Source organism: Mobula hypostoma, chromosome 24, assembly GCF_963921235.1.
Source record: "Mobula hypostoma chromosome 24, sMobHyp1.1, whole genome shotgun sequence".
Lineage (NCBI taxonomy): Eukaryota > Metazoa > Chordata > Chondrichthyes > Myliobatiformes > Myliobatidae > Mobula > Mobula hypostoma.
Genome location: NC_086120.1, coordinates 18,003,758 through 18,027,393, shown reverse-complemented (window position 1 = coordinate 18,027,393; position 23,636 = coordinate 18,003,758). Strand labels below are relative to the sequence as shown.

At 43.1% G+C, this 23,636-nt stretch overlaps 1 protein-coding gene across 5 annotated transcripts in view; it reads right to left on the bottom strand.

The window, feature by feature from the left end:
* Positions 1–258: 258 nt before the first annotated feature.
* matk (megakaryocyte-associated tyrosine kinase) overlaps positions 259–23,636 on the bottom strand; it is an 84,431-nt gene continuing 61,053 nt past the window's right edge. For all 5 annotated transcript variants that reach the window (XM_063032674.1, XM_063032675.1, XM_063032672.1 and 2 more), the window contains 7 exons: positions 22,209–22,274; positions 19,315–19,414; positions 14,345–14,429; positions 12,517–12,590; positions 9,081–9,276; positions 7,971–8,057; positions 259–2,064 (listed from right to left, as the gene is read on the bottom strand). In XM_063032674.1, the coding sequence (XP_062888744.1) occupies positions 1,882–2,064; positions 7,971–8,057; positions 9,081–9,276; positions 12,517–12,590; positions 14,345–14,429; positions 19,315–19,414; positions 22,209–22,274 (791 nt within the window). In that variant the 3' untranslated portion in view covers positions 259–1,881. The remainder of the gene's footprint in view (positions 2,065–7,970; positions 8,058–9,080; positions 9,277–12,516; positions 12,591–14,344; positions 14,430–19,314; positions 19,415–22,208; positions 22,275–23,636) is intronic.

The window sequence follows — 23,636 nt, the reverse complement described above, 5'->3', positions numbered from 1 at the left end:
ATCCTGGTAAATCTCCGCTGTACCCTGTCCAATGCTTCCACATCCTTCCTATAGTGAGGTGACCAGCAATGGACACAGTATTCCAAGTGTGGCCTAACCAGAGTTTTATAGAGCTGCATCATTACCCTGTGACTCTTAAACTCTAGATATCTACAGAAGCATGGTTTTACATGCAGCCAATGCAGACTTTATAGATAAACACAAAGACAGCTGCTAGAACATGGGAAGTTATTTTACTGAACCCATTAATTCTCCTGCTTGTGACTAATTGTGCACATTCTGTGCATACATCCCTTATTCACATACTGTACACTACATTCATGGATAATTAGGCTCACATCTAAGATTGTAAAACTAAAATCTGTGACAGTGAGGATGGGATTAGGGGCAGGGAAACTAAAGGTCTAGGAAAATAACATTAATATGCAGGACTGTATGACTGGGCGCTCAGGATAGCAAAATGGAAATCGAGCCCTGTGAAGTTGGGCTCGGGATCATCAAACTGCGGTCAGCAATATGGGTCAACGACCTCCAGAAACAAAAACTAAGGCTGAAAATGAAAGGCAAGAGTTGACTTAAAGCATAATGTCCTCACTGGGGTATGTGAGTCAGTGCAACTTGCTCCCGCAATTTGGAGAGCTCTGTGTTAAGGCAGTTGGCAGATGGCACACGTCATTCTCCTGCTAAATATGCAGAGTCTGTGGAATCTGTTGGGGGAAAGGAATTAGCAACGTTTCATGTTGAAATCCTTCATCAGGACTGAGAGTCCTGAGAATGGGTGCAAGAGGACTTAGAGTCCTGAGCCTCCTCAGTCTGGGTGCAGGGCCTTGACTGGAAACATTAATAATTTCTCTGCTACCCCACCTCCCCTCCAAACACAGATGCTGCTCGACCCGTTGAGTTCCTCCAGCATATTGCTTGCCGCTCCAGATTACAGCTTCTGCGGTCTCTTGTGTCTCTTATGAACAACTACAATGTAAATGGGCTGATAATTGGGTTTTACAGTTGTGCCTGCAACAGAGCAATGGATGGATGACTGTAATGAAATGACCCGTTGAGAACAAAAAAAAGGGTTGAAACAATGGAACAGTGCCAACTTTAACAAAGTGTTGGAGTGTCAGTCATAGCAAGATGGTTAGTTCAATGTTGTCTGTAATGGGCTGTTACCAGATTGGTTAGTACTGTCTGTAATGGACTGAGGTTGGGACAAACTTTGTTGGGCTACTCATGAGGTAGTGAAATGCTTACTTTTATAGACTGGTGCAGTTGTGATGTAAGAGGCTGGTGCATTGCTACCTGTAACAGATCATTACACTGCTGACACCGCAGACCGCTGCTTTTCCGACTACAACAAATGACTGCAATTCTGGCTGTTATAGGAAGGTGCAGTGCTACCTGCGATGGCAGGTGTCCGGCCAACAGCAGCAGAGGCGGGTTGCTGACTGCCACGCCCATTGTGGACTGATTGCAACAACTTGAGGTGGTTGGGTCCACTGGTGAGGAATCTTTAGCGAATCACTGCAGCTGCAGGCTCACACCTGCTTACAGAGCCCCTGCCGGTCCCCAGACTTCCGACCTCACATGAGAGTAATGTTTTCCCAAGACCAGCACAGAGAGAATTTGAGCAAGTTCTCAAAGGACAAAGATACAATTAAACAAATATGAGAACCATCAATCTGTGAATTCTAGAATCTAGCAGGCACAAGGCATTTTCATTTATCTCTTTTTATATATATATACATAAAATCAATAACTAATTATCCTGTATCATTGCTCAGTTGAACCAACAGTCTTGAAAGCAACCCATTTTGGAATGTTAGTTCAATAAAAACTATGAAGGCAATTTAACAATTCCAAATTGTCCTTCATATTGTCTTTACATCAAACATATTCTGATTTCCTTCCTTCTTTTTCCAGTTTGTCTTTGAGTTTTTTAAAGGTGGGACGTTTCCCGGGATCGTGTTCCCAGCAGGATTTCATCATATCGTACACTGGGGTGGGGCACTTATCTGGTGATTCCATCCGGTACCCCTTCTCCACTTTTTCCGACACATCGGTCAGTGACTAGGAGGAAACAGAGAGAGCATTTTGTTATCTTGTTTCAGGAAACCAGGTCCACATTATAGACCTTAAATAGTCAATAGTCATACTTTATTGATCCCGGGGGAAATTGGTTTTTGTTACAGTTGCACCATAGATAATAAATAGTAATAGAAATAGTATTAGTAATATTACTATTAGTAAATAGTAATAGTCATAGAAATAATAAATAGTAATAGAATAGTAATAGAAAATAGTAATAAATAGTTAAATAGTAATATGTAAATTATGCCAGTAAATTATGAAATAAGTCCAGGACCAGCCTATTGGCTCAGGGTGTCTGACCCTCCAAGGGAGGAGTTGTAAAGTTTGATGGCCACAGGCAGGAATGACTTCCTATGACGCTCTGTGCTGCACCTCGGTGGAATGAGTCTCTGGCTGAATGTACTCCTGTGCCCACCCAGTACATTATGTCGTGGATGGGAGACATTGACCAAGATGGCATGCAACTTAGACAGCATCCTCTTTTCAGACACCAACGTGAGAGAGTCCAGTTCCATCCCCACAACATCACTGGCTTTACGAATGAGTTTGTTGATTCTGTTGGCGTCTGCTACCCTCACCCTGCTGCCCCAGCACACAACAGCAAACATGATAGCACTGGCCACCATAGACTCGTAGAACATCCTCAGCATCGTCCGGCAGATGTTAAAGGTCCTCAGTCTCCTCAGGAAATAGAGACGGCTCTGACCCTTCTTGTAGACAGCCTCAGTGTTCTTAGACCAGTCCAGTTTATTGTCAGTTCGTATCCCCAGGTACTTGTAATCTTCCACCATGTCCACACTGACCCCCTGGATGGAAACAGGGGTCACCAGTACCTTAGCTCTCCTCAGGTCTACCACTAGCTCCTTAGTCTTTTTCACATTAAGCTGCAGATAATTCTGCTCACACCATGTGACAAAGTTTCCTAGCATAGACCTGTACTCAGCCTCATTTCCCTTGCTGATGCATCCAACTAAAGACAGCACCGGTGCCTGGGTAAGTGATGGGCAGCATGAAGAAGATGGACTGAAGGGTCTGACTCAGTGTTGATGACTCTGACACACGAATGGCTTGGAATTTCATAAGGAAATAATGACTTGTGGTGAACTGAGACAATTAGAATATCCCAGCAGAAGAGACGGGCATTTCTTGAAAAAAAAGTTAACTTGAGCTTTTCCTGTGTGATGCAATATGCCAGTGATGCTGCTGCGGGTAAGTTTTTCAATGCACCCATGCATTGACACACCAATGCATATGACAATAAACTGGTCTTTGGCTTTGACTCAGTCCAAAAAGCCCATTGCAATTTTCATAGGTAGTGAGCGTGTTGTGCTTATCTGTACATTGATATCTTGTTGTGGGTGTGAGAGGGAGATTTGGAACGTTATGGCTTTGGGAAATTCAGAGATGTTTTGGGGTTGGGGAATTGGGAATCAGGGAAGTATTTCAGTGGGCTGGAGTCTGAGTCAGTTGGGAGCTGGGCAAGTGAAATCAGTGTGGGAGGGTGTTGTTAGACTTTGGGATTTGTCCTGCAGAACTTCCCAAATGGAAGTCTAAGGCTGAAGAAGCATTATGAAAATGTTGTAGAATAACTAATGATGAAGACTCATTGGAACAAGGTTGGAAAAGGATATTTAGAACACTCCAAAAGACTTGTTCCAAAGGGAATGAAGACTCCTGACCTAGTGCAGAAATCCATCAGGTTTGCAAACTGACACCCAGTCAGTTTCCAGGTTGATGCAAAACAATTTGGAAAAGGGCGTGAAAAATAAATGTTAAAATGCTGCAGATGCTGGAAATCCAAAATAAAACAGAAAATACTAGAAATACACAGCAGGTCAGGCAGCGGAAAGAGAAACAGATTAATATTTTAGGTTGGAGATCACTCATCAGAATTAGGAAGGGGAGAAAAGAGCTTGCTTGTTAAACTGGAGCGAGTGTCTCTGACAGCAGAAAACTGGTGTGACTGTGGTGATAAGACTGATGGGTGAAGGAGTGGAACAGGAGCCTTTAGAGTGAGAACATAAGTAGAAGAGAATAGACAAAAGGAGGCAAGGGTTATAAAGTAAAGAGTAGAAAGAATACAGTTTCCTAAAGCTAGAAAATAGTTTGAACTCTTTTAATTTAATGCAGTGTTATTTGGATGGAACAGCAATTGGAATGCTTCAAGTTTTAGTCATGCAGTCTTACAGCATGCAAACAGGCCCTTTGGCCCAACTCACCCAGGCTGAAAGTGTTACCCAACGAGATGGTCCTATATTGCAGTGTTTGCGCCATAACCCCCCAAATACCTCCACGTACCTGTCCAGATAGTTTCTAAACGCTGCTAATGAGCCGGCCTCAGCCACTATTCCGGGCAGTTCATTCCAAACATGCACCACCCTTTGCGTGAAGAAACTGCCCCTAACGTCCCTTTTAAATGTCTCACCTCCGATCTTAAACCTATGCCCTCTTGTGTTAAGCAGCTTCTCCCTGAGAGAAAGAATATGTATTTTCAGCCTGTCTATGCTCTTCATGATTTAAAATACCTCTATCTGGTCACCAACCCCACTCTCCTATGTTCCAGGGAATAAAGTCCTAATCTATGGAACCTTTCCTTGTACCTCAGTCCCCCAAATCCAGGCAACAGTTATGCATTAGTATTATACATTAATACATTAAGTACTTATACATTAATATTTATACATTATGCACGTTATATATTAATGCATTCAGCAGATATGGGTGAGAAGAGCCAATGAGTATGGTTCCTTTTAAAAATGACGAGAAATAAAAGCCTTGGGCAGGACAGCCAGGTAGGATGGTCTCCAGCTCTCCAGCGTGATTCCTTCTGAGTAACACATTAACCTCTAGTTGCGATTCTGGAAAGAGCAGTTCCAATTTAGCAAGTAATTAAGTGTCACATGAGGATAAAGAGAGGGGGCTTGCAGGTGGGGGAGGATAATAGGGATTACAGGCAGGAAGTTTTAATTCCATAGCAGCAGTGCTGCCAAGAGCACTCTGAGCTGAGAGCAGGCACTAAACAGGCAGCGAAGCTGAAACACATTCACCGCAGTTTGGTTTTTAACTCATCAAAAACACCCTGTATTTGACAAACGATTCAGGGATTGAGGTGGAGGTACAAGGAGCTTTGCATAGGCTCTTGCATTTGGTTACATTATTTTTCTGCCTGATACTACTTAGTGCCATAGTCGCTTATTTGGACCTTTCGGCCCATCACATCCATGCTGACCCTTTTGCCCAGCGACACTAATCCCATTAGCCTGCATCAGGGCCATGTCCTCCTATACCTTGCCTATTTAAATGTCCATCTAAATGCATCTTACATGTAGGGATTGTATCTGATTCCACCAACTCCTCTTCAGCCTATTCCAGATATCAATGGATCACTGTGTAAGCCACTCCCTACATCTACTTGTAAAGATGGAAATGAAAAAGAGAGTGTAAATATCTATATATCTGAAATAAGACAACTAATCGTGGAAAGTCTGAGATCTGAAATGAGTCAATTTTGAGATTAATCTCTTAATTAAAAGCCACACAGGACACATGAACCCCAACTTCATCATTCAAACAGTATGAAGAGTTGAAGAAGGAGTAAACTTCAATGTAACACTAATGTGCTAGTTACATTTCCCCCTATATTGAGAATTACTGCATGGTAAATTTGCGCTGGAAGTGTTTGGTTTTATGAAGACCAGATTTGTCACCTCTGTCCAAACAGAATGATTTTCTTCAACAATGTGAGGCTGAGTGGTCATCCAGAACATGAGCCCTAGCTTTCTGTGCAGATGTAACACACCTGGCAGGAACGGGCAGGTTAGGGACAACTACTTTATACACTGTTCAATTTAAACACCAAGTATGAACTTCAGGTGATGGGTGAAGCTTAGAGGCAGAGGGATGAAGTGGAGTTGGGAAGTTGACTAGTGAAAGAGACAGAAGGCCATGAAAGAAAGGAAAAGTTGAGGGAGGGAGGGGGAGACAATGGGCGGGCAAGGAGATAAAATAAGAGAGGGAAAAGGGGATAGGAAATGGTGGGGGGTGGGAGGCATTACTTGAAGTTTGAGAAATAGATGTTCTTTCTTTTTTCCGTAGCCTTCTGTCTCTTTCACCAATCAACTTCCCAGCTCTTTGCTACATCCCTCATCTGTTGCCTGGTGTTTTTCTCTGCCTTCCCCCCACTTTCAAATCTACTCCTCAGCTTTATTTTCCTCCAGTCCTGCCAAAGGGTTTCAGCCCAAATTGTCACCTGTGCTTTTTTCCACAGATGCTGCCTGGCCTGCTGAGTTCCTCCAGCATTTTGTGTGTGTCACTTGGATTTCCAGCATCTGTAGATTGTCTCTTGTCTGTGATAGTATAAATGTCATAGGGTGAAAAATGAGCGATTGACTAGAAACCCCTCCCTCATTCCTGTGGCTGGGTTAGTTTAAAATCAGTGCCTTTAAAACAGAAAGTGCTGGAAAACTCAGCAGGTCAGGCAGCATCAGTGGAAAAAAGAGTCAGTTCTACTCAGCAGTAAGTTCTCAACCTATTGTTCTGCTTCCCCCTCTTCCTCGAGATATCAAACGTGCTTGAAACTCTCATCCCATTCCACCCTGACTATTCCCGTCCTCCGCCTATCTCAGCTGTGCTCTTCATCCGTCCCTTATTCCACACAACATTCGCTTGGCTAATCACTTATCAGTATCATCTTCCTGTGCTGGTAAATAGGAAGATTCCCATTCCTGCTCAGAGTAGACTATGTTGTCCAAGGATCAAGGACCAACTTTATTCGCTGTATACATTTACATGTATTAGGAATCTGCTGTGGTGTGATGGTGTGACATGCAACTAAAACATCATTCAGCAACTATAATAAAGATTTATATAAAAAGTAAACTTAGAGGTTAAAGTATGGATATGCAATAAAATATACATATCTGTGGAATGCTCTGCCAGAGACTGCAGTGGAGGCCAAGTCCATAGGTATATTTCAAGTGGAAGTTGATAGCTTCCTGATTGGTCAGGGCATCAAAGGATATGTTATTTTCACTGGTAGGTGAGACTACAACTAGGGGACACAGCCTCAAGATTCGGGGGAGTAGATTTAGGATGGAGATGAGGAGGAACTGCTTTTCCCAGATAGTGGTGAATCTGTGGAATTCTCTGCCCAATGAAGCAGTGGAGGCTGCCTCAGTAAATGTATTTGAGACAAGGATGGCTAGATTTTTGCATACTAGGGGTATTAAGGGTTATGGGGAAAAGGCAGGTAGGCAGAGAGGAGTCCATACCCAGATCAGCCATGATCTTATTGAATGACAGAGCATGTTCAATGGGCCAGATGGCCGAGTCCTTCTCCTATTTCTTATGTTCTTATGGAGAGAAGGCACATGTATGGATTGAGTGGGATCTGGGATCAGCCATGATGGAATGGTGGAGCAGACTTGATGGGCTGAATGGCCTAATTCTGCTTCTACATTTTATGGTCTAAATACATCAATACCAGCATTATGTAAACAGCATTATAAGAGGTAGTTTAAACTGCAGTGACTGAGGTAATAGACCACCACAGGTGAATAGATTTCCCTCTTACTGCTGCTTAGTGTCTGCACCCAGTCACGAAGAATTTCAGTCCAACCAGCAGGTCCATCTGACACGCAGACCCGTTCTTTCCTTTCAGCTGCTGACGAGGATCTACAACTAGACCTTTGCAACTGAAGGAAGATTCTGTTTGATGCTGCCCGCATACTGATCAGGAAGTGGGGAGTGGCTTTGGGAGAAAACACAGGCAGCTGTTTGCCCTCCAGTGTGCTCCAGTAAATGAGTTAACAATGATTTCGGAGAGAACAGCATCCTGTGTGGATACTAAAATCTGGCTCATCATAAAGCAGACGGAGTAGGCTCACCAGCTTCGGGTAGGGTGCTCGCCCGTATGAAAACAGCTCCCAAAGAAGAATTCCGTAACTCCAGACATCTGATTTGGTGGAGAATTTCTATTTGAAGGAATCAGAAAAGTTATTATGGATATTACCGCCCTCTTGATAATTACAAGTGAAATATTGTTAAAATCTTAGTCTAGGAAACAAGCCAGTGGGCCCTTCATTCGCTCTCAGATTGGACACATTCAAGGACGAAGCCCTGTGGGGCTTAAGTGTACAATTCAATCAGGGGAACGGATAGAGTTACCAGGGTCCCGGCAGCTGTCACTCCATTTGCTCTGTGTGCGCCCAGACCAATCTCTCCACACACAATAGATGAATGGAGCGCAGTTCAGAAAGAAGGGGAGAGGGACAGGCGAAGAGTTAGAATATTCCACGCCTGACTGTAATTTAGAGGAAATCCTAGATGAAGGCTGTTGAAAGGACGCTGGCAGGTTTGAAAAGATTGAGGTGCAACCATTGTAAGGTTAAGTGTCACTATTGAAACTCCCAGGTGCTACACTTAAGGAGGAATTTTCTCATTGATTATTGGAGAGTCTTGTTTTGCTACGCAACACCACATGGATCTAAGGTGGAACCTAGTGCTGTGTAGGGACAAAGGATGATTTGCCTGACAATTTATGCCTGCTGCCTCCACAAGTCAGATATAACTTTCTCAGGACACTGCATTTTGCCCAGTGCACGAACGCACGTGTGCGCATATGCGTGTGCGTGTGTGTGTTGGCATGCATGTGTGTGAGCGAGCGTTGGTGTGTGTGCAACACACATTCATGAATGGCATCCCCTGCACATGAGTGTTTGCATACATATACAGGGATTTCTTTGCTGTGCCTCTCCACCCCCCCCCACCCCACCTACAGCTCAGTAATCAGTCGTTATTCGCTGGCTAGGCTTGTGTGTGAAAAGGTCAAAGAAATGAGGTACGAGAGCTCAGTTCATTGATCTCAGAGTAAAGAGGGGTGGGAATATGTAGGAAGAGTCTATTCCTGCACTGACAGGCCATGTGTAGCAGGGGGCTCCATCCACCCACTGACCAGTCTACAAGCTTTGACTGCGGACTCGCCCTCCCGTCCTTACGTGATGCTTCAATGCTTCTGGCGCCGTCCACTTCACCGGCAGCTTCGCCTGGTCCTGAGTGCTGGACACCCCTTTGGCCAGTCCAAAGTCACTCACTTTGGCAATGTTTTCCTTTGAGACAAGAATGTTCCGAGCTGCCAAGTCTCGGTGGACAAGCTTTTTCGATTCCAAGTACTCCATCCCTTCACAGACGTCACTGGCCATAAGGAAGAAATGGGAGGGGGAGAGAGAGAGTGCACACATTTCAGTTACTGAAGGGCTACCACAGCTTTTAGTGTCATCAGGAAAGCTGGAGATTAATTCTTAACACTGCACTCTCCGCTCTGACATCCATGCACTGACACTTGGCATCTGGGCTGATGTGGTTACGAACTAGATAAAACCCACAGATTTCTGTTTGTTAGTTTTAGTCAGATTAGTTGCAAATTCTGAGGTTAGCTTGACCCTAGAGAGAAAATGATGGCTTGAATTCAATCCAGTCTCTGATCCGTAACTCCTGTTACACACTGGGCACACCCATAGCTGCCAGTTGTCTGGACGTTCACAGGAGGAGTTAACAATGGGGAAGGCAGATCCCCATGGACCAAACTTCATTGAAGATCCCTGCCTCTTGATATTAAGTGAGAGAAGAAAGTGGAATTCGTCTCAAGGCCAGGAGGGAAACACCTAAAGCCATCTCATTAGGATGTCAATGTTTTGCCATAGGCTGAACTTTGACCTCCATGTGTTGACTATTGGCCTCTGTGGACTGGCCAGCAGCTGCCAGAAATGCCACCACGAAGCAAGGGTTGTGGAATGATATGAAACGTGGAATTGGGAGGGGAATTGTAAGAGACTTCAGATGGATACAGAGGGGCTGGTGCGAAGGATGGATGCGTACCACAAGGGATTGCACATAGAGCAGCACAATGCTTAGAAGGGCTTCCTATACTTAAAAGCACAATTCTAAAAGGGGTAATGAAAGACGGGTCTGGTGTATATCACATAAATTGTTGAAAGTGGCAAGAGAGATTGAGAAAATGGTTATAAAATATAGTTTTGTATCTTGGGCAGAAAGCAACAGATAGGAAGTCCCGACAAACTTTTACTAAACACCAGTTTACTCGCAAATGAAGCATGTGACCAGTTCTGGGAGCTACAGTTTAGGAAAGATATAAAGACTTTGGAAGCAGACATCCATCCTAATATTCCATCAGTGTGGGACTTTGGTTACGGTACATGAATAAATGGGAGAAGCTGGGCTTATACTGGTTAGAACAGGGGAAGCTGAGAGTTAAATCTGACAGAAGTATCTAACATCATGAAAGATCAAGACGGGAAGAAAATGTTCACATGGATAGATAGATTTGGAACCAAAGGAAATAAGATTGGCAAAAGAACAGAAATCATATGAAGGTTTTTTTTTATTCCCTTATGTGATGTTTCAGTGCTCTGGTGTGATCCTCTTTATTGGGGAATGGTGGAGGCAGATTCAAGTGCGGTGTTCAAGAGAGAATTGGACAGCACATACTCAATCAGTCAAGTTACCTCTTTGACTGGGATACTTTTTGTGATTCATCTTCCAGTCGCAGCTTTCACCATCCAGGCAAAATCCATTGAGGTAGTTTTGAAGTTGTACATTTTTATTTTCTTTAATTACATTTGTATATTCATTATAAGTAGTATTGAAGAAGAGACAATGTTTGATTGTGTGGGGTCAGGTGGTAGAACTACCAGGAATATGTCATAATCATACCTTTTCCTAAACTGGAAATTCATTCATCGATAAAAGATCTAATTCCCAAAGAGGGTGCATGAAAACAATCTTAAACCAGCTGTTATTTCTAATTAGCCAGAACGAGGAGAAGGCAAAGTTAGGAAGATAACCTTCATCAACTGCCTGCTGAGTAGGTTCAGTGGCTCTTGATTACTGCTCAGGCAAAGAACCCTTTCCCTGGATGCAGGGAGCTACCTCCTACCAGCAATCCAAGTAACAAGGGCAATGGTGTCTTCTGTTAACACACTTCAGCACACTTGCAGTTCTGGGCATCTTCAGGAGATTCCCAGAGGAAATGAGCGCTCTTTAGAAATTGTTGCCATAGTTTGCTGTGGTAATGAAGATTTTTAAGGTAATGAGGCAATTGGTTGCTTTCCATTAAGGCCCACAAAGTTACAGTCACCATTAAATAATCCACTAATTCTGCAGTCAACTAATGTTCTGTTTAATCCCAGTCTATTTCTGAACCACAATATTGAATTCATATAGTTATAATCATCAGTTGTTGATAGTTGGACCATGGCAATTGCGGACAAATGAGATTTGATCCGATAGGCAGTCTGGTTGGAATGGAGGTGTTGGGCTAAATGGCTTGTTTCCAAGCTGGATGACTCTGTGACTATTTGAGCAAAATTCAACTATGGTTCAGTCAAGTCCAACTACAGAGACTTGTGCACAAACCCTAGGCTGACAGTCCAGCTTTTCCTCAGTACTTCACTAGGTATCAAAGATGCTGTTTTGAGAAGAAGAAAACAAAAACAAGACTCTCTGAGGTAGATGTAAAAGATCTCAATCTTCCTTTGGTGTCCACCAAAGTATCCTGATCAATATTTATTGTGTGACAATATTATAATTATTTGGTGATTGCAATGATGCTATTTATGGAACTTGCTGTTGGCAAATGAGCTGTCACATTTTTTACCCAGTGACTACCTTTCATTTTATTGGCTGTGAAGTACTTGGGAAGTCATGAGTTTGTTAACGCACTATAAAAAGTGCATTATCAGAGGAACACAGGAGCAAAAGTGAGCCATCTGGCCTCTGTAACATGCCTAACATTCAATGTGATCGTGGCTGACTTACCCCAGATCATAACGCCTCCTCTTTATTTTATCCATGTCCACTTCAAATATATCCAAAGATCTGCTTGCACAATTCTCTGAGCAAGAGAATTCTAGAAATTCTGTCTTTCTAAGAATTCAGATTTAAATGCCCAGCCTCTATCTTGTCCTTAAATCCATTGAGACGAATCTCTAACGATCATCTTTCATGTGATTTATTGGTACTCTTTGAATAACACTGGACTTTCTCTGCATCCTTTAATGCCAGCAGTAGCCCAACCAATAATTCCCACACATTGTATGTTTTTACCGGAGATTTACCAATTCACATCTACACACTGATTCATAAGTTTATTTCAGGCCTTGTAATGCCATCATCAATGGGGATGGTCCATTTTATTGGTTTGTGCTCCTTTGGAAACATTAGTGTTGGCATTTCCAAATTGATGGACTCCAATCAAATCCACCTTAACCGATGTGCCTATACCATGGCAGTCTAGGCATAGACCCGTGGGAGATGGTGTTTATGAAATTGCCTTAAATCAATCAGTGTCTGAGCAGAGGAGAGAACGCAGAGAAGGAATGAGGAAAGTGGAGCAAAATAGAATTTGGAACTCACAGCCCAAATTGGATCAGCTCTTTAGTTCTGATGACCGACCTTCCTCTGGTTCTCAAGTAGTTGACAAGGTTACCCTGGACAAAAGTAGAGAAAAGAATTTTTACAGATGTTGAAACTTTCCCACTGGACATTTGGTTCATTGCTCCTTGGAGCATCCTGTATGCAGACAGGTGGCCACATGTCCTTGTATTACCTACACTGACTTTTAAATATATTCTACTGGCTATGAAGCACCTTTGGGCATGAAAAATGAGATTAAAATCCAAATATTTACACTATTGAAAAATCTAAGCACTGTTTACCTCAGCACTGAAGTTTAAGCAGGGCCTTGGATGAAAGTCCTACTAAGGAGTAAATCTGATTGCAATGCAGTGACCATTTCTGTGGATAAGAGCTGCATTTCAACATCTGAGCCCATATACCCATCTAATGTTGCTGATATACTAATCAAACTCTGTTCTTTCACCAGGTTAAAGGCCAAGATTATGAATCTAGTTACTGCTCATAAATGTGCTGTGATACACGTTGAACCCTTCCTGTTTACCATTGTAACCAGAAAGATCATCACCAAAAGGTTATTCTAACTACTTGGTAAAAAGATAACTTATAGACCTGGTACCTTGTTTGATAAGCACCAAATAAGGTTAGATTTTTTTTTCCTACTTAAGGGGTGAATGGCAAATCAACAGATTTGTAATTTTCAGACAAACAAAAAAAAAATCACAAAATCGTTGAATTTAGAATTTGAAACTAGCAGAAAGGTCAGTAATGGAGACACAAGAGATTGCAGATGCTGGAAATCTACAACAACACACTCAGGCAGTACTGGTGTAAAGAAATGGATAGTCAACATTAAAAGATGATAAATGAGGCTAATTCAGGAAGTCAATAACAAACAGTCCGCAAGAGGAACTCAGCAGGCCCCATGGCCTCTGTAGGGGAAAGGAATTTCCTATGATTCGTGCCTTCCAGCAGGTTGTTTGTTGCTCTAGATGCCAGCATCTACAGTCTTCTGTGTCTCCAAAGGAAGATCAGTTTGATGTGGATCTAGTACTGGGCTGAACTCCAGAGCTGCTAAATTCTGGAGTTTATTTTGGGGTTTGTAACATCCTCAAAGTATGGGGTAAATCCACACATGAAAGAGTGAGTTTTCAAGACACTATCTGAATCAGAATCAGGTTTAATATCACTGACATATGTTGCGGAATTTATTGATGTTTTGTGACAGCTGTACAGTGCAATACCTAAAAATTCTATAAATTACAATAAGAAATATACTATGTGTGTGTGTATATATACAGACTATTTCATATATATATATATATAATAATTAGTACAAAAAGAGAAGAAAAATAGTGAAGTAGTATTCATGGGTTGATTCATTGTCCATTCAGAAATCTGGTGGCAGAGAGGAAGAAGCTGTTCCTAAAACATTGTGTGTGCACCTTCACACCCATTGGTTGATGTTTGACTGGAAAACATGAAGTTTTTGATTCCAAGGATAATGTTTCAATGTTGGATTTTCTTTAAGAAAATAGAACAGACTTGATAGGAGTGGGTAACATTTAAGGCACTTTCAGAGATTTGAGGAAGAGAAATTGGCAGAATGATGGTTTTTCAAAATCCTTTCAGGAAACTTGCATAGGATAGTCTCTCATCTGCATTAATTATCTGGATCTAATATTCTCACAATAAATCTCTTCCTGACAGATTCCAAGTTACAGTGTGGGGCAATAGAATATTTTAAAAAACTACACTGTCTTTATATGACAAGGCGATGGTAATCAAAATGGGATGTAGACATGAGAGTAGAATAAAGAAGTCATACCTTGCTCATGAACTCAGTCACGATGTACAACCCATTGTCCACGATAACTCCTAATAATTTCACCAGGTTCTTGTGCTGCAGTTTACTGTTAAAATAGGAAGTGAAATGAGATTGTAAAATCTTCCTCTGCTGGGTCTGTTCTCTGACAAGTTGTTTTATGTCAGGGAGAAGGAAGAATAAAACACAAGCTTTCTGTTCCTGGTCTTTATTCGGTGTATGAACAAATAGAAGAAAGGCTGGGAGAAAGTTAGGGCTACAGATGTTGTTACTTCTCAATCACTACAGCTTATCTACCAGATGGCTTTTGCATTTATTTAATATCAAATTGTTGGGAGTGAACATGCAACACTGGTCTAATTAGGCTTTCGTCATATGCACAAGTACCTGTATGCGTATGTAGATGCAATGAAAAAAATTGCAACAACATAACAGGCACATAACATTAGCGGCACAATATTCAGAAGAAAAACATAATTAACATCTCTTATGTAAATTATACAAGAAAGAACACAATTAGAAGCAAAAAATAAACCATTGTAGTGCACAGTGGCCAAAATAGTTAAAGTGCTATTGTACTGAGGTGCCCTCACAATGTGCTGTGACTGGATGTAAATGAGGTAAGTTCATTATAGGAGCAAGATGTCCCTGTACTGTGAGACCTGTTCTGATGGACGTTCATTAATCTGAAGCGTTATCTCTGTTTGTCTCTCCACAGTTGTTGCCTGACCTGCTTGTCTTTTCTATAGCACTTTGCTGCCGGTGGAATTGTGACATGTTAGCCAGTAACTCCATACACTAGGGTCCTTCCATTCCAGATTCCAGGTTGCGTAGGAAGCAGCAGCATCCCACTGAGGTGGGCACATTGCTTTGAGATGCAGAGAAAGCATTCGGAGAGGAAGAGGAATGGAACTGTGATAATAGTGCCAGGTTGGATGGTCCCTTGCAAGGCATAGGGAAGGCTGGATCCAGCCTCATGGAACTTTCAACCTAGACAACTATTCACTGATTGTGACGCTGGAACAAATATAAGCATTCCCAAAAATGATTGCACAGTGATTTCTTCTTCTTAGGCAGTACAAGGTGGTAAGAGGCGTAGATCGAGTGGACAGCCAGAGACTTTTTCCCAGGGTGGAAATGTCTAATTTGAGGGTGCAAAATTTAAGGTGATTGGAGGAAAGTTAAGGGGAGAAGTCAGAGGCAGATTTTCACACAGAGAGTGGCGAGTGCATGGAAACCCTGCCAGGGTGATGGTAGATGCAGATATATTAGGGACATTTAAGAAAGTCTTAGATAGGCTTGTAGGTGATAGAAAAATGGAGGGCTATGTAGGAGGAAAGAGTTAGATTGATCTTAGAGTAGGTTGTAAGGTTGGCATAACATCGTGGCCTGTAGGGCTCATACTGTGCTATAGTGCTCATCAGAGAAGAGATAACTTGTTTTCACTTTGGTTCTGAAGATACTGGAGTGGTTGATGAGTTCAATCTGGGGTCTCGGTTTCTGCCACCAGGAGGCATTTGGGGTGCAGGTCAGTGGGTCACACGGGAAGTGTAAGCTGCCAACTATGTGCTGTTTCTCCATTTACCGATGTCATGCCAAATGTTTCTTCTCTGTTTTGAGCGTCGATGGACCACGAATCACCTAATGATATGTAACCATGGTGCCTGTGATGGTGGATTCAGGGTAGCCCACTACAGACACAGGTTGCCTGTGAGGCACTGTCTGATAATGGGGCCTTTGTAAGGTTCTTAAGAGCTTCAGCACTGATCTCCCTGCAACGACACTTCCGCTGGTGCTGATGTCTCAGACCAACTTGGTGGAGATAACAGAGGAAACAAGATGGTGGCTGGTCCAATGATCATTGATCCTGTTATATCACAGGAGATGCAGACTTCCCATTGGTTACTCAGTCAGACTATTGTAATAACCTTTAGGTTTCAGCGCTTGGACTGGGGTACAATAAGATGTCTTTGTGCTTGTCCCTCTGATGAAACAGTGTATTGGTTATGACAAGGCTAATCTCCAAGCACTTTGTTAAGAGAAGAACCTTGTTGAAGTTGGCCTGCTCTACTTCTCCCTGCTGACGAAGCCTTGCATTTTTGTCACCCTGACTCTGAAGTCACTGAGGAGGATCAGTTTGAAAAACCCCACTCTGCATTCCAGAGGAAGCCAAAATTAGATTGGAAGACCTTAGCATCCTCTGTGGTGAGCATGCATTTGTACATTTTTAGAGCAGAAGCTCCAAACCATTGTTCACTTGCAGATAAAAGGATGGCTGATACACTCAACATCTGCAAGACCAAAGTCCTTTACCAATCTGACCCTGCACCACCTCACTGTCCATTGACTATAAAGATTCACTGTGGAGACCCTGGGAAAACATGGACTTCTGCATAAAGCCAGAAGCTATCTCTCAGCATTGCGTTCAATGTGCTAGCATAGTCCTCGGTCAACTGAGCAAAAGAGAACTTGGTCAAGACCTCAGATTTAGCACAAAATTCACAGTATATAACGTCTACACTTCTATTTCGTTCTAAGATCTGGATTACCTGAAGCAGTCATCCCAGAATACTAGAAAAATACCAATGCCATCTCTGCAAACTTCTGCAAATTCACTCGTAGGATTTTGGAGGCCAACACCAGCAGTACTGAGCTCCACTCACTCTAAGTCAGTTGTATGCCCAACACCAGATTCCCAAAACAGACACTTTATTCTGAGCTCTGTCACAGGTGGAGAAAGGAAAATCTTCAAGGATGTGAGGAAGACTTCCTTGAAAATATATATTTTTGTATGAGATGCAAAGAGGCATAAAGTGAACAGCCAGTGCCTTTTTCCCATGGTGGAAATCGCTTACTATGAGAGGTCATAATTTTAAGGTGATTGGAGGAAAGTATAGGGGGAGATCAGATGTTTTTTTTTATATGGAGAGTGATGGGTGTGTGGAACGAGCCACCAGAAGTGGTGGCAGAGGCAGATACATTAGAGATACTTAAGAGTCTATTAGTTAGGCACATGAATGAAAAAATGGAGGGGTACGAGGAGGGAAGGGTTTTTTGGGGTAGGTTAAAAGGTTGACATAATGTTGTAGGCTGAAGGATCTGTACTGTGCCATACTGTTCTATGTTCTAAAATATGCAGCATCCCCACTGATTCTCGGATAAGCTGGCTCAAGCCCGCTCATTGCAGACAAACGCTTGGGTCACTGTGATAATCGTGAATCTATGCCTGGAAGCACAGAGGGCCCCTGCATAAATTGTAGAAGGTAGAGCAGCACCTCATCAACAAGCAACTTGCCCACCAGGTCTGGCACATTCAGCCCTGACATGCTCCCGCTCCTGTTGGAACATTGGCCACAGTGTGGAAGCAAGTCAGCCTTAATCCTGACAACAACAGAAGAAGACATAACACTGGGGTACTGATACTCAGCACGTGGGGCTTTGGGTGAATACTGTGACTACTGCTCCACCTAGTGGCCATATCCCAGAACTCATAACCGCACAGCCACCATCCAGAACTTGAAAATTCAGTTTTTCATCATAACTACACTACTTTTGTATTTTTTTTACTGTTTAAGAAAAATTAAAATGACCCCACTACCACTTTATTAACTATGCAATTTTGCCTCTTTTTTAACACTAAGCACAGCTCCATAGCTAGTATTAAGCACGTGTTCCATGCTGTCACATCACTGACATTGGGGTCGCTGGAGCCATGGGGCAATAACCCACCATCACACTTGTTGAGGTAGGCACACTGCCACTGAAGTGTATCCAGTCACATTCAACCAGCCCCACCTCACCCCTCAAAGTATCACCACCCGTACTTTAAAACAAACAGATACTTCATTTCTTTTTCCTGAGTCAGTTGGCACAATGTGAATCTTGGTAAAGTTTAGAAATTGAAGTCCCACATCTCAGGATCCCTGATCATCTCAGGAGGAGAAGATGGCGGCGCGACGCAGTTCCCAGCGGCCACTCCAGTGGTGACATCTGTTATTTGTCAAGTAGGGTGCCGTGCACAATCCTGATTTGATGGAGACGGACGTGAGAGCACGGAGGAACATCTGGTGAAACTTCTGAAATTCCTGCTTCGCTGCTGCTGCTACTGTGTGGTCCAGAATCTCCAGAGGAGAAGGCCCTGAGTCTTCAGCTTTACTTGTTGCTCGGCGGCCGGGGCAGGGTCGAAGCGCTTGGCAGAGGATGGTGCTTGGAGAGGCTGTGTCAGAGGGGCTGGTCAGAGGCTCGAAGTTTTTGGACAGACTCAGAGTCCACTGGGGTCGGGTGCTTCCAATGGTGCTGCATCGGCGAGTTGGCGGTGCTTGGAGTTTCATGGCAGGGAGAGTCCTCTCCCTTCTGCTGCCTGCGTGAGATGATGAGTCTATCAGGACCTTGAGACTTTTTTTTTTACTGTGCCCATGGTCTGCTCTTTATCAAATTATGGTATTGCTTTGCACTGTTGTAACTATATGCTATAATTATGTGGTTTTGTCAGTTTTAGTCTTGATTTGTCCTGTGTTTTCTTGTGATATCATTCTGGAGGAATCTTGTATCATTTTTTAATGCATGCATTTCTAAATGATAATAAATGAGGACTGAGTGTCCTCATAATCTAAAGGATTGTGTTTCATAACCTTAAGGGGAAAAAAAACTCTTATGCTTTCCTCTTTAAAATACAACTTGTTAACACATTAGAAAGAAAATGTACTCTGTGTCCAGTGGTGGTCAGTCACAACATAAAGTCACTGGGCAAAGAATGACCTCACTCAGGGTGTTAACTGGACTGATATCACTGGCATTCCATCCCTGATATAACAATTCTCAGTCAGAACTCTGTCTCATGAATATTATCCCGCACTGAAACCTTCAATGGGTGATTGATAAATAAGCTACAAAGGCAGCCAGAGAACTATAACACAGCAGACGTCAGCATTCACAGGAAAGGCAAGGATGGAAGGAGTGAAAGCCACACTTACGTCATGACAGAAGTTTCCTCCAAGAAGGACTGAGCCATGACATCGCATTTGATGTTCTTTACAGCCACCTTCTCCCCGATGTATTCCGCTTGAAACACAGCTACGTGAATACAAAGTGCAGATTAGACTGCGCTCCTCTGAAGAACTTGCAGACATATTTGGGAATAGTTTCAGAAATTTAACTCAATGATTCACAATGGAAGTAAACAGTATTTGTCTGATGACTTGTACAGGAGAGCCTGAGACACTTACAGGGGACCTTTTAAAAGCAGAAGTAGAATCAGAGAAACCAGGAAATAATACTAAGTGATTGCCTGAAATAAACTATAATTAAGTTTCTTAAAGGAGGAAAGATATGAAACTGTCGGAAGTTTAGAGAAATACATTCAGTGGTCACTCTATTATGTACCTTCTGTACCTAATAAAGTGGCCACTGAGTGTGTGTTCATGGTCTTCTGCTGCTGTAGTCCATCCACTTCAAGGTTCGATGCATTATGCATTCAATGATGCTCTTCTGCACACCACTGTTGTAACATGTAGCTATTTGTCACCTTCCAGTCAGACGTTCTCCTCTGACCCCTCTCACTAACAAGGCATTTTTGCCACAGAACTGCCACTCACTAGATGTGTTTTTGGTTCTCGCACCATCCTCTGTAAAATCTAGAGACCATTGTGTGTGAATATCCCAGGAGATCCGCAGTTTCTGAAATACTCAAACCTCCCCATCTGTCACCAACAATCATTCACAGTGGAAGTCACTTAGATCACATTTATTCCCTATTCTAATGTTTGGTCTGAACAAGCACTGAACTTCTTGACCATGTCTGCATGCTTTTAGGCATTGAGTTTCTGCCACATGACTGGCTGATAAGATATTTGCATTAATGAGCAGGTGTACAAGTGTACCTAATAAAGTGGCCACTCTGTAATTTGAGAGAGTGAGGGTGAGCTAAATGCTAATAGAGGAATAAAGGGACGGGTTTAAAGACAAAGATTAAAGTTTCATTTTGAGGTTTTTCTGTGCTGGGAGCCAGACCAGGTAGGGAGAAGTGAACTGCTATGGTTAAACTTGGTGAAGAGGAAAATACAGTAGCCAAGTTTTAAATACACTGACGACGACGGAAGGTGGAGTTGGTGACAATAGCCACAGTGTCTTTCTAGCATTTATTTCTGAGCACTGGGGCAGTAGTGGTAATGAAGCCACAAGGTCACAGGGTTGAATGGTTTGTTCAAGCTGTGTGCAATCTGGTTAAAAATTAGGTCACAATCAAGGAGAATTAAGAAACCATGAAAGAGCTTGCAGCAGAATCATATGATGATGACTTTGATCTTCTTGATATTAAGGCAAGTGTGGATATTGGACAAAGATTCTAGTGGAGATATCAGAGGGGTCAAGACAGCAGTGAAGTTATAGAGCCATGTGTCATGCTGCCAGTCAGGTACATGTGGTGGGGCAAGGGAACAGCCCAACGATGGATCCTGAGGAAGTAAAAACAGATCGCTTAAGTAAATCCAGTGGATCAAGCAGCTTCTATTGTCTCGGCTGAGACCCTGCAATGTGACTACACGGGAACGTGGCTGGTTACACTAGTGTGCCTGGCAGGAGGACCTGTTCCTGGTGATGGTAGATTTTGCCCAAACAATAGCCCTGGGGTGGGACAGAAAACCTGCCACATTTAAAAAATGAATTTAGTTTGTTTAAGAAGTGATTTTTTAAGGAGGAGGAGGCCCTCTACAGGTCAGCATTGGCCATAGATGTTGAATCCACAGGAACAGCAGAGACTGATATAGTTTGGCACCAGTGGTGTTGGAGGAGTTGCCGGCCAGCGTTAAAAATCAATGTCGGGTTGCTTTATTGGGACTAGGTTTTGGGACAGTGAAGAGTGGGCTTTGTTCTATGGCTAAACCAGGTTGCAACTTCCATGGGGCGTAGTGCAGATGGAATTGTTTTCCATTAGTGCTCAAAGTTAGCCTCACCCCCATGGTGAGTTTGTTGGGGCTGAGGTGGAACGTTACAATGAGAAAAGATTAAGGGAAGCGTTTCCCCAATGACGCAGAAACTTTTGACACCAGCCTTCAGTGCAATAGTGTAACGTTGTGGAAGGAAGACGAATATAATTGTCCGAGCCAGCAAAGTTGAGGCCGCTGTTACACAGTCTGTCTCGACGGATGGGCAAAGTTTTAGTAAGGTTCAGAAAAGGCCAAATGTGGTGGTTGGTGCTGGTCCCCACCCACTGGAAAGATGAGTGAATCACAGTCAGTGCCCTCTTCCTGGAAAATATAGGCCCTAGTTATGGTCTGTCAGTTATGTTGAATACCTCATATTGTACACATGCCTGTCTAGACTCACAGTCAATCCACCCCAGGCAGCATCGGGGGTGAGAAGTCACCGGGTGGAGTGAGAAAACAACTCAAGGAGGTACACAAATGTCTCCTTAAAGAAACGCAACATGACTTATTACCATTCAGGGAGGAGAAGGATTATTCGGGATAACATTGAGAATCTCAAAGCCATGCACCAGGACCACATTGAGGTCTTGCATAAGTAGCAGAAACTAACTATCTGCCTACTCCATCAGCTACCTCCTGCCCCTCTTTGGAGGAATCTACAGTCACCCCATTAGCTTCAACAGCCACTTCAGAGCTCACGAGACTGAACGTTACATACCACAAAATGCTGGAGGAACTCGTGGGTCAGGCAACAAGATGACCAGTTGATGTTTTGGGCCGAGACAGGGTGTGATAAAAGGTCTCAACCCGAAAAGTCGATTATTCATTTTCCTGCCTGACCCACTGAATTCCTCTAATATTTTGTGTGTTGATCAAGATTTCCAGTATCTGCAGAATCTCCACAATTAAAAGAATAGAAATTCATTCGTTAATCATTTACTCACCTCCAAACTCCCCTTCTCCTATCTGATCTCCTATGTTAAGTTGCTCCATATTAAGTATCCAGCCAGCTGAAACAAAGCAGGGGCAGAGTCAAGAGAAGGGAAAGTTTACCCAGTGCGGTTTGAACAAAGTCTCATAGTTTGTGATTTATTTTATTTTCCAATGGGAGTCTTTCCTGAAAAGACTTAAAGACATCTCAAACGACCATTGAGAAGGACAACCTTTCAGAACCTTACAGAGGTGGTAGGAGATGTACGCCCACAAGGTGTGGAGTCCCAGGATGGTGATCTGCTGAAGGAACACATGTACATTTCTCAGTCAGGCTGTCTTGTGACCTGGAAGGGAAATTGAATGTAACATTCATAGTCATAGCCATAGTCATAGTCATAGTCATAGTCATACTTTATTGATCCCAGGGGAAATTGGTTTTCATTACAGTTGCACCATGAATAATAAATAGTAATAAAACCATAAATAGTTAAATAATAAAATGTAATTTATGCCAGGAAATAAGCCCAGGACCAGCCTATTGGCTCAGGGTGTCTGACCCTCCAGGGGAGGAGTTGTAAAGTTTGATGGCCACAGGCAGGAATGGCTTCCTATGACGCTCTGTGTTGCATCTCAGTGGAATGAGTCTCTGGCTGAATGTACTCCTGTGCCCACCCAGTACATTATGTAGTGGATGGGAGACATTGTCCAAGATGGCATGCAACTTGGACAGCATCCTCTTTTCAGACACCACCGTCAGAGAGTCCAGTTCCAACCCCACAACATCACTGGCCTTACGAATGAGTTTGTTGATTCTGTTGGTGTCTGCTACCCTCAGCCTGCTGCCCCAGCACACAACAGCAAACATGATCGCACTGGCCACCACAGACTCGTAGAACATCCTCAGCATCGTCCGGCAGATGTTAAAGGACCTCAGTCTCCTCAGGAAATGGAGGGGGCTCTGACCCTTCTTGTAGACAGCCTCAGTGTTCTTTGACCCGTCCAGTTTATTGTCAATTCGTATACCCAGATACTTGTAATTCTCCACCATGTCCACACTGACACCCTGGATGGAAACAGGGGTCACTGGTACCTTAGCTCTCCTCAGGTCTACCACCAACTCCTTAGTCTTTTTCACATTAAGCTGCAGATAATTCTGCTCACACCATGTGACAAAGTTTCCTACTCAGCCTCATCTCCCTCGCTGATGCATCCAACTGTGGCAGAGTCATCCGAAAACTTCTGAAGATGACAAGACTCTGTGCAGTAGTTAGTCCGAGGTGTAAATGGTGAAGAGAAAGGGAGACAAGACAGTCCCCTGTGGAGCCCCAGTGCTGCTGATCACTCTGTCGGACACACAGTGTTGCAAGCACACGTACTGTGGTCTGCCAGTCAGGTAACCAAGAATCCATGACACCAGGAAAGCATCCACCTGCATTGCT